At 37.4% G+C, this 12,123-nt stretch overlaps 2 protein-coding genes across 2 annotated transcripts in view; both read right to left on the bottom strand.

Moving 5' to 3' along the window:
• Positions 1 to 6,549, bottom strand: part of LOC149176959 (uncharacterized) — a 36,045-nt gene extending 29,496 nt beyond the window's left edge. Inside the window, exon 1 of the transcript XR_016258087.1 lies at positions 5,093 to 6,549. The gene's annotated coding sequence lies outside the window, so the exon portion shown is untranslated. The remainder of the gene's footprint in view (positions 1 to 5,092) is intronic.
• A 4,131-nt stretch (positions 6,550 to 10,680) lies between these two features.
• Positions 10,681 to 11,151, bottom strand: LOC149176958 (uncharacterized). The gene has a single exon (XM_089421618.1). The coding sequence runs from the start codon at positions 11,149 to 11,151 to the stop codon at positions 10,681 to 10,683; it is 471 nt and encodes a 156-aa protein (XP_089277744.1).
• Between the last annotated feature and the right edge of the window lie 972 nt (positions 11,152 to 12,123).

Genomic DNA, 12,123 nt, shown 5'->3' with positions numbered 1-12,123 from the left:
ACCTGTGTATCTACTTGTTAGCTTGGATAAACACCATGCATGCAGCCTCCATGATGTCATCCAACTCGCTGATGCCATTCTCCAATGTGGGATCATCAAGTAGTTTAACGTTTAATACGTAGATGTTACAGTAATGTTAAATACTAGCAATTGCCCCAAAAGGTGCAAAGAGAGGCCGATAGAAATGTTAAATTGAAAGAATTGTATTTTGGTTCAAAATAATAAATATTATAAGGTGACGTAAAATCTGTGCACAGATGTCAAGCAGGACTATAGCCAGATGTCGAGTAGTAAACCATGCCAGATGTCTCAATGAGAATGAAAGTGTTGACGACAGTGAGTGGCTTGCCTATAATGCGTCTAGGCTCTCCCATTGATTTGTGAACATTCCATCTTACTTGCAATAGTGCACTGTATCGCTCTTATACTTGTCATTTGAATTACTTGCTCATTGACCTTTGATATTGTTCTATCTTTTTGAGCATCTATTCAAAGTACAAGTTTCATTTATCTTGCAAGTTCTATCTCACTCCTCATATTTCAATATTGTGCTATCTCTTGTACTAACGCTTGTCTTGCAGCATTGCCATCCTTCTAGCTTGGAGTATCATCTTCTGCAAGTATTATAATTTTATTTGAGCATTATATAAAGGCATTGGTCTCTCACATTTTACTTTGTTGAATGCCATATTGATTTAATCGAAATCTATCAAGTTACACTGAGTGGTAATTTCCTTGTCCTTGATCTCATAGAACTTGTTGTTTTCAACAAGTTTTCCTTTCATAATCATCTTTAAGGACTACCCCCATAGCTTGCCTAGGAGAGAGTTTAATAGGAAAGAGTTGGGAATAGGTGACAGCCCCTTCTTTGAGCGTTGCGCCTTAAAGACTATACCCTGTGGGGTTGAAAACGTTTCCCAAACTTAGGTGTACATCTTAGGCGACAACAAGGACTACATCCATAGAAGCACCAGAGATTGAGTACATCATAGCACGCAGAAATGTAGATATGAATACTTGACAATACATTGTACAACATAAGGTAATTCTACATCCTAGTCATGAATACTTAACAATACAACATAAGGTAGTTCTACATCCTAGTCATGCCAAGTACAAGAATTTGATTCTCCATTAAGATCCTGACAAAGGAGCTTCTGATTTCAGTAAGGAACTTGTGACCACAATATTTGATAGCAGTAGCCAACTAAATATCACCTTAGAAGATAGTGAAAAGGCACAACTTACCTACAATTGCACACCCTATATGCTACACTTTGGCTCGGATTAGAAGAGCAAGAACTTACACATCCAATGCTAGTGTAATATAAAGTTTGTTGATTATGTTGATAAAGTGGGGTTTTGATACTGGTCCTTTGGATGTATGGTGTGATTTTTGGCAAACCATACCTATGGATCATGATGCATTTCGAAGGCACTTAAACCAATATCATTTTTTTTTAAATGCCAAGCTTACTCAGTGATAGTGCATGAAGATCCAACACTCTTGGTGCTTGGGTCAGCTACAAAAGAACAAAGATTAATCAAAGTCTCAGGGCAGTTTGCTTTGTTGGCCCTACAATAAAAGAAAGAGGCGAGAGTGGCACTCTCCAATTGGGTGAGCAAGGACCCTAAGGCCTCATCACGTGCAAAGCCAATGCAACAAGACTAGTCAGAAATGCAAAAGAAGTTGGACAAGTTGTAAAAGTGTTCCTCAGAGTTGTTCCTTGAACTGCACAAAATACTTCAATGAATTGCAACAAGGATTTGCTCTGCCAAACAAGGTATGAAGATATCAAGAGGTGGACTCAAAAGCTGTTTGACAAGGGCCACATTCAATCCAGCTTATCTCCAAATGGATCCACCATTGCTTTGGTTCCAAAGTAGGATGGCTTATGGAGGATGTGCATGGAATATTGACTCTTAAATAAAGTCATCCTTAAAAACTGATATCCATTGCCATGCATTGATGACATAATAGATAAACTTCAAGGAGCTAAGCATTTTGGTAAGATTAATTCAAATTCACTTGTAAATAAAGTGATTAGGGAAATTAGTTGTACAACAAATAACTAGTAATATAAAAGGAGATCTGCCTCATTGTATGCAATGGCCCCATTTGATATAAAGATCATATTTTACATCTCCCGTGCATTGTGTATTTGGTCTTTCATATTGACAAACAATACCAAGAAGAAAGAGAAGAACCAAAGATCATCTTTAGTCGGTTAAAAACAAATATTGGTATGTTAACAAAGATGATGACCCATCTAATGACAAAGAAAGAGGACTGCTCAGTAAATTTCAAGAAAGAAGGAAATTCTCATCAAGAGGATACTAAGGGTAAACAGCCTGAAACCTTCTGAATTTGAGAACTTCCTTGTTATCTTCCACCATGCTTTAAGGTGAGAGAGCTATATGCAATCTTTGAAGCAGCAAAGGAGACCCTCGATAGTATCATCGGAGACATTCAAAATGTTGTTGAAGGATCAGTTCTATGATATTGGATATCAAGAAGATCCATTTAATTGTGATATTTTCACAAACACAAGAAAAATTGTTCAGGACTACACCACTGAATATAAGAAATCATCAATCTTGCTAAATCTCAAAGTAGAAGTTCCTCAAACGTTGATCAAAAATTGAGGAGAACTACATGGCTACATCAGAAAGGAATTTACCCCATTTGAAGTAAAGAACCTCAATGATGCTGGTAAGAAGGCTCTATTTATTGAGTAAAAGAACAGAAAACCAGCAGTAAGTGGGGAAATGGAAAACCAAGGAAAGGTACCTAACATCAAAAATCTCCTAAGCAAACGAACAAAATAGGACTTTCACCGCTGCTCAGTGACTCAAAAGACAACACTAGGAATCACTGCAATCATTGCAATATTGATTTATGGGCACGCTGAGAAATAATGCTAGAAATTACACCTGAAATTACATCCTACAATTTGGAAGAAAACATCTACGAGAATGTTGAGGGACAAAACTGGAAAGTTTCCAGAAGAGAATATAGCTTATATGAGTGCAGAAACCACCAACTAAAGAGGACACATTATTTAATCCATTGTCACATATTTAAAGGCATATGTCACCTTTTGAGGTGTTTTGGGATAAGGACACAATGTTGAGGTCTTCTCTACAGATTTAGAGGCTAGCTCTTTCCTTATGGAGATGACAAGTGGAATTGTGGGCCTATTTTATTCACTCAAAGGGAAAAAAGGAGGATACTAGGGTCTTTTGTAACAAAATACTATTTTATTAATCAGGTTTTAATTTGAATGTTATAAATAGAAAGGAGGATTCACTTGCTAAAGTCACGGTTGGAGTTGTGGCAGTTCCTCTCCAAGCTTAGTTGAAAATCCTCTGGGAGAATGCAATTAAGGGACAAATTCAATGTGAGGTTTTCCCTCTATCTTTCTCTTTTATCGATGACTAGGTTTTTTGCAAGGATTGCCATTGTTTTTCCAACTGATATAAGCTTTGAAGAAGGGTAGTCTTGCTCCAATAAGAGGACGTTAGGGTTTAGGTTTTTCTAATGGCAAATATCTTAAATGCTGGAAATAATTCTAGACCTTTCTTTAGCATATCACAGCACTTGCACTCGCAACGATTATATCAGATCCGGTTTAATATTGCTAAAAAAGGAATGGATGTTTTTACTTTGAGACGAATTACAAGGAGTGGGCCAAATGACTTCATTCAAAATTTTCAGTCGACAGTTTAATGGTTGGAATATTTTCTTAAGGCTATACTATTTAAGGGCAGATTCAATTTAAGGCAGAATCAAGAGAGTAATACTTCACTTGGAATTATTTGTATAGCATTTTAGATTTTTTGGTTTTCATTCATTTGCAATCACTATTTCTTATGATAACACTGATATATGCCATACTTCGAAATATTATCGCATTGCTTATATTGTGATCATACACACGTACTAAGACAACGTTTCAAATTGATAACCACAACTGCTTACAACCTAACACTTTGATAAGCGCTATTTGAGCGTGTCAATACCCACTGGTTCTAGAGATATTGGATATGACTCAAATTTGCCACATTTGTGTGAATAATATCACTCTCTTAAGGAGTAATACGTGAAGCAAAAATGGTTTGTCACAAAATCTGAATAACATTATGCTTATGGTCTTTAGTTGCAATTTTTGAATGGTATTTAAAATTGGACTCTATGGATTACTTGTTGCAATTTCCATACGTGAATGGTCTCTATCTAAACAGGGATTTTAGATTCAGCATTACCTTGTGACTCGAATCAATCTAATTTTGTAACAAATTAAGCATCACTTGGGATGCTTCACACTTGTTCTCAACATTAATCTACATTTTGTAATCATTTAAGCATCACTTTGGGATTACTTCACACTTGTTCTCAACATTAATCTACTTGTTTGTAACCATTTAAGCATTCACTTCGGGGTATTTCACACTTGATCTCAACATTAGTAATAGCATTAAAAGGATAATGTGACATTCACTTCTCCTTTTGGGATTAATTCAAAAATTTACTTGCAAATTCTCACATCTTTGAGGAATGAATCGATTTGATTGAGTTGAGCATAAGAGTAGTCAATTCATGCTAGTATTTTCCAATTTCTCTCCCAACAATCTAAGTTTAAATTGATGATACGGATTCCCCCTGGGATAGGCAGTCTCCTTGGTCGGGCAAGGCCACCAAGGTGACAGTGAGTGGCTTGCCTATAATGCGTCTAGGCTCTCCCAGTGAGGTTAGGACTTTTCCTCCTAGGTGATAATTTGAGTGGTAACAGTGAGTTTGGGTGATATTTATGAGTTAAACTTTAAAGAATAAGTCGGGACTGATTCAGATTCAGCTGATTAGACTCTATTTCCTCTTAAAACATAGTCAAACTCCCGACTCCACTTGGACTGCGAAGAGTCTGATAACACTGCCAAGAAGCTTCGTATGGCTTCGTATGGCATAAATTGCAGAGCAGTAAAGGCATTAGTGGACTGAGAAGAAAATGCCATACAGATCAACTTGGTTAATAATTTACTCAGTCCATCTATATTTAAGAAGCACATCTATAATAATTGAAAAGCCACTGACCTTGAAGAAGAGGGGATGGTTGAGGTTCTGTTCCTCCATCTGTTTGAGGACTGCAAGCCAATCTAGTCTTTTGGGCTTCATTATTCTCACCCAATTCATGATTAATTCAGATGAATCATCCTCTTCTGATAAACAAATTATATGTTTCATCAAGGCCTTGCTCCTTCCAGACAACTTTGGAGGCAGAGCTTCTATGAGCCTTTTTTGCGCCTTATCCAATCCATTGTCGTCTACATCAGCCCACCTCAATCCCTTGCCCTTTACTTGCTGGTTGTCTTTATCTCCCCAACATCAAAATCTGATTCGTCCTCTGCATCTTCAACCTCAACTTCATAATACTTTTCTTCTTCGGTTGTCGTTGTTGCTATCGTTAATGGGTGTCCGTGGCAACAAGGTCGGAGTGCAGAGAATCGAGAATGTAATATTCTGGGAGACCCTCCAATAGACCACTGTGAAGAAACAATGACCTTGCATTGAGAAAAATCTGCATTTATTCTTTTTCTTCTTGTGCTGGAGAAGATGATGGAAGGCAGGGAAGAGTGCGGCGGGTGTGTAAGAACTCGTTTGGGACAAAATGCTTGTGTTTGAGGAAAATAATTGCTTCCATTTATACAGTGATGTACATGAAACAAGCACTTTATTTGTGCCACATTGAGACATAAACCTTGCACCAAGCAAAATGAAATTGTGCCGCCTAGTGTTGCACTTACAACCCACTGTTCTAACTCTAACTTCCTGGAAAATTTGCTTCGGAACTGCGATGCTCCTCTCTTATCCGTGTAATTCCCTGCCAGCCTCAGTAAATTACCCAATCTTGAGCTCTATTTGATTTTCAAAGACGTGGTTCCATGGTCAGAAGACCATGTGCCGGCTTCAATGTTGAAAGTTGTTCCGAACTTCTTTCCTTTGAGAACAGCAGGGAATGGGATTGGGATACCAGACCTTCTACACTGAATACACCTGGTCATGACAGTCTTGACGAGAGGACCGAGATTCTTATCCACCACGGATCTTTTTGTTTCGACGAAACGCCCGCGATCCGATCTGAAAGCCATGGACAGATCTTGCAGATCGCACTCTCCTCCTTGGTCACAGATTGGACAATCTAGCGGATGATTGATCAACAGAAACTCCATCACCCCTTCCCTTGCCTTTTTTGCCATCGGAGTATCAGTCTTTATCTTCATGCCTGACATTTAAACCCCAAAATCAGCATCCTTCAAATTCATATCCTCCGGCAGCATTTAACAGCTTGGGGATTGGAGGAAACCAAAGGGAAAAGGCGAAACCAATAAATTGCCAGGAAGCGCAGGAATGGCGGAAGATGTCACGGGCTTGGGACTCTTCTCGACCTCGACGAGACACATACGGCAATTTCCGACGATAGAGAGGCGGGAATGATAGCAGAAGCGAGGGATATCGACCCCGTTAACTCGCAGGCTTGGAGCACCGTCATGCCCTTCGGAATCTTGACTGGATGACCTAAAATCTGTGCACAGATGTCAAGCAGGACTATAGCCAGAGCCAGATGTCTAGTAGGAACCATGCCATGTCTCAACGAGAATGAAAGTGTTGACGATTGTAGCGCTATCGGGTTAAATATTTATTTATTTATTATTCAATAGTAATTAAAAAAAATCTCTATTTTTTTTATTTTTTTTTCTTCCGAAGGTGGTAAAACCTATCCACCCAGGTGTCAAACCAACAGTGAGGACAGCCATCTCTGGCTGCTATCCGCGAATGCTGGGTTTGACTCATCATTGTTAAATAGGAAAACCACGCCACCTGGCATAACCCTGCTGGTGGTCTGTAATCGGGAGCAGGCTCTCACTCCTGCCAAATGCCTCTGGGTCTTGGGCCGTTAACCTGTTTCCTTACGTCCGAGGAAGACGAGCTCTTAGCCAAGCAGAAGCAGTTTTACGGCATACTCCAGGCTGCAAAAAATCTCTATTTATTATTCAATAGTAATTAAAAAAACATCAATTTATGTGTATATATTAATTAAATTTATTTAGTAAATTAATCTTGACTGGATGACCTAAAATTTGTGCACAGAGGTCAAGCAGGACTATAGCCAGAGCTAGATGTCGAGTAGGAACCATGCCATGTCTCAACGAGAATAAAAGTGTTCACCATTGTAGGCCTATCGGCTTAAATATTTATTTATTTATTATTCAATAGTAATTAAAAAAAATCTATTTATTATTCAATAGTAATTAAAAAAAATCAATTTATGTGTATATATTAATTAAATTTATTTAGTAAATTAGAATTTTATGTTAAAAAATTTTCTATAAATAAAAATTGGAGAATCAATAAAGTTGGTTTATGAAATGTTGAATGAAAAGTAATAAGATACATATTTTTTTCTCTCTATTTATATATACATATATGATTGTTTAAATACTTGGACTTTTTAATAGAAAAAAGAAGAAATAAATTATTTTAATGTCTACGAGGCTAAAGATAGCCTATGGGATAGATTACTTCTTCATCTGCTTGATGTATTCGGTCATTTTTCTGTGAAGCTTCAAAATAAATGCTCCTAGCGTCTCGACAAACCCCTCGCTAAATAGATTACCTTAAGAGCTAACTACCAGCATATCTGCATTACTTTCCCTGTTGTCTTTGAAGGCATCACATTCTAAAATGAAATGTTTTTCTATTTCCACTTTTCTGGAAAAACAAAAAATGCATACTCTTTCCTCCCACACTTCCTTTGGCCTTTTCCAGCACCCTGTTTCACAACGGAGTTGATGAGAATTAATCCTTAATTGAGCAATAAGAATTTTGGCTCTACAAGAGATATTGGCCTCCATGTATGTTTTTGGTTGATGACTATGAGTGGGATTAAACACTTCAATATAGTAATTTTTCTTTCTTCCTAGCTCCTTATCCCAAGTACGCTTGTGGAACGTTTCCATAACAAAAGCTTTTATCTCTTTGTTGTTTATGGGACACACGTTCAAGCAAATACCCCATTTACTAAACCATTTGTTATTTTGTTGCATCCAAGTTTTTTTGCTCTTGCACAATTTATCATTAAAGACAACCTTAGGCCATCTACCCTCTTCCATTTGCTCAAATTTTTTTAAATACCTTATGGCTTGCACCATAGCAATTGCTTCAATAGGAGTAGTTCATGTTTCACTTAACAAGATATCATAAGGAACTGCACTTTTAGTCTTAAATTTGTTTGTAATCAAACGCTTCTAAATTTTCTCAATTTGTCTCCACTGCATGTCGGATATATTGCTGGCCCATAGTTCACAACCATAGAGAATCACCAGAATCACTAGAAGCCCAAAAAGAGTTTGAGTGGTTTTCCAATCCCATAACTCTACCTCTCTACACCTATTTTGAAAAGCATAAAATGCTTTCCAACCCCCCAAAGTTCTTTTCTTTCTACAACCATTCTAGCTTAGATTTTTGTTGAAGTCAATTCCGAGGTATTTGTAATCCGCAACTTCTTCCAGAATGTTGCCTTCAAAGTAGAACTTATGTTGGTTATGTTTTATTTTCTTAGAGAAGACCACTACTTTCGTTTTGTTGATATTGACTTGCATCCCCACACTTCTACAAAAATGCTCAAGGGATAATAAGTGCTCTTGCAAACCAAGAGCCAATTTAGTAATTAGAATAAGGTCATCTGCATACAAAAGAAGCCTTATAACAAACTTGCCCAAATAGAAACCATCACCCCCTTCGAATTTAACCACTCCTCAAGCTTGTCGATATATAAACCAAAAAGGGTAGGAGACAGTGGACAACCTTGCTTGACCCCAATATCGCTTCCAAAACTTTCAAAAATGTCTGCTGAAGTTCTAATTTTGACTTTCACCTCTTCATACAGCCTATGCACAGTTGCTCTCAAATGTTTAGGAACCCCAAGTTCCTTCATTATGTGTCGAAGCTTATCCCTAGGAACCGATTCAAACGCTTTTCTGAAATCAGCAAAGCAACAAAATACTTCTTCCTTTTTCTCCCAAATTTTTCAATGATGTGCCTTAAAGTTATACAATAATCAATTGTGGAATGTTTAGGTCTAAAACCTGCTTGCCCTTTAGCAAGCTTATCTCTTTCTTCTGCCCACTTGCTAATTTTGTTTTCTAGCATGCTTCCAAATAGCTTTGCAAACAAAGGGTTTATCATGATGGTCCTATAATTGGAGGGATTATTGATGTCACCGCTCTTGAAAACAGGTATTGCCAAACTAGTTGTCCAATCTGTGGGGAGCCCTTGTTGTATGATGTTGTTGAAGATTTTTGTAATGTGAGGTGCAAGAATCTTTGAGCCCCACTTCAGATATTCCGCTTGGAGTTCAACTAAATCTTTTAAATTTTTTAGAAGTTATAAATTGTGGTGAAAAGTCTATTAATTCTGAATGTCCAAAATGTAATATTTATATTAATTATTTTAGGATTTCTTATGGAGTGTGTGATGCTTAAAACTTAAGAAAATATTAATGTTAAAATATTAATAGATATTATTTTTATGGTAGTTTTGTGTTGTAAACACTTAGTTAATGATAAAAGATATGAATTCTTATTATTATTTAAAAAATAAATAAAATTAATAAAGCTAAAATTTGAAATTAAATAAATAAATAAAAGTTATTTTTTTCCAATACAAATTATATTTATTATTATTAAAATTAACTAAATAAATTTTTAAAATAAAATAATACAATATTACAATTTATTCAAATATTAATAATTTAATATTAAAAAAACATTACAATAGTTCATAATTTAATATAAATCAATTAGATCGAAATTAATCTCAAACCTATTAATTTTTTGGTGTAAACTTTTCTTAATTTTGATATTTAAAGAAAGATTTGTTTTTTTTCTAAAAAAATGATTTCTTTTTTTTTCCAAGGAAAAATCGTAATTTTCATTGATTTAGTTGAAAATTACATGTTGTAGATGCTAGAAGCATATGTTGTATGAGTGGTCAGAGCCACTGTCTGTGATGTTCTATCCAAAAAATATATCTATCCCAAGGTTGGGAGACTGTTAAATAATTACATATGATATGTTCTTGTAAAAATATAGACATGAGATGTACAGAGCAAAAAGATTAAATACATCAAAAATTCAGATAAGACAATAAAATCAGGGCCTGTTGGCCCCATTCTGTTGTTGATCCTCATATGGCCGATGGTAGTAGCTGTAGTAGTCTTGATCTGACTGTTCCTGTATCAACCAGAGCCCCCGTGGCTGGTGCGAGGCCTCTTTGGATAGTTGATCAGAAATTTGATTGTGTTCCCTGTATATATGATGACAAGAGATATAGTCAAAATATGTTTTTAGCATTATAGTTTCATCCAAAATATGCCTCATTCAGCCCCCCATCCTACATTCTTCAATGACTTGAAGGAGATCATTTCCCAATACATCAAAAAAAGCAAGATAAAATTCAATCGTCCAACAATCTGGTCCAGGTATTTTGTCCTTCTTAAACCATTTAAGTGTGCCTTCCATTTCCCCCAAAGTAACAAGAAAATCAAGGTCCTCAGCCACTTCTTGATTAACAAACCTAGGGAAAAATCCAACGACCTTTATGATCTCTACGAGATTGGCATCCTATGAAGCTCTGAATAGCCGACTAAAATGAGAAGTACATAGGGAAGCCAATTGGTGGAAGGACTTTACCTGTTGGCCAGCATCATCCACCAGATGCCAGATGGTGTTGGTAACCCGTCGTCCATTTGCAAAACGATGGTAAAACTTTGTATTATCATCTCCCGACTGTAGCCAAATGGCACGACTCCAGAGTCTCCAGGTTTCCTCTCTATCCTTCAAAATTTTGTTTCGGTCCACTTCTATTCTGATAAGTCGTTCTTTGGCTTCAATGGTGACAAATCCATGACCATCCTTGTCCACCAGATTAGCAAGTTCCACTTCAATGTCTTTTAGAGTCTGATCATCCTTGTGTCTTTTTTCCCTGGCCCAATCAATGGATTTTTGCTTGAGATAGAGCATCTTTTTGGCAAAAGCTTCATAAACAGATTGACTAGGTGTAAGAGGGTGAGCCTTCCAATAATCAATCACCATTTTCATGTAACCCTCATCTTTGAGCCAGGTGGAATTGAATTTGTAGTGGGCTTTAGGCTTATGATCAGCACAAGAAAATTCTAGGTAAATGGGCGAGTGATCAGACAATCCACCAGATCCCACCCATTGTCGATATAAAGAAAGGTGGTCCAGAAGAGGGTCCTTGACAAGGAATCTGTCCAACCTTCTGGAAAGCGAAGCATCACCAGTCCTTTGATTACGCTAGGTAGGTTGCAACTATGCCATGGGAATATTAGAAAGATGATGATCCTCCAACAAAGAGCTGATATGATCAGATAGAGGGTCAAGTTGTGCATTGTGTCCCCAGGATTCCACATGGCCAATAGAGAAATTAAGGTCACCCCCAAGGATGATATTATCAGCTTGCATATATGAATGATTTAGGAGCTTGTTCCAGAAATGATATAGGTTGATGCAGGGACCATATACATTGATAAGTCTTGGCTCCTTCCCAAATTCAGAGGAAAAAATATCAGCACCAATGATACCCTCCCCACCCCAAATATTCAGCAGTTTGACAACCCGAGGATTGAATCCCAGAGCCAGGCCACCAGATCTCCCATGAACATCCAACGCATTAAAATTCCATCCCGGGATGAGGGCCTCAAGGGTGGGGATGATCAAAGTACAAGGAGCAAGTGTTTCCTAAAGAAAAATGATGTCCACCATCTCTGTCTCAATCAAACGTGGAAAGGCTAGTTTCTTTGCGGGACTAGCCAACCCACGACAATTGAAGGATAGCCACTTCATGGGGAACCAGGGGGAGGAGAGGTCACCTTTTCAATAGGAGGTTGTCAACCATGAGCCACGTCTAATCCCACCTGGAATATAGCCTTGGACATATTGCAGTGTTGGCCCTGAAGGGTTTTAGACGGGGGGGACAATACTGATGCCACAACGATCACCAGGAGAAGACTTGGTAAGGGAACAAAGGTTACAATGGTGACTCTG

This window comes from Pinus tabuliformis, chromosome 4_1, assembly GCF_031772625.1.
Source record: "Pinus tabuliformis cultivar Carrire ecotype Pingquan chromosome 4_1, CPIR1, whole genome shotgun sequence".
Lineage (NCBI taxonomy): Eukaryota > Viridiplantae > Streptophyta > Pinopsida > Pinales > Pinaceae > Pinus > Pinus tabuliformis.
This window is presented reverse-complemented; position numbering and strand designations above follow the sequence as displayed.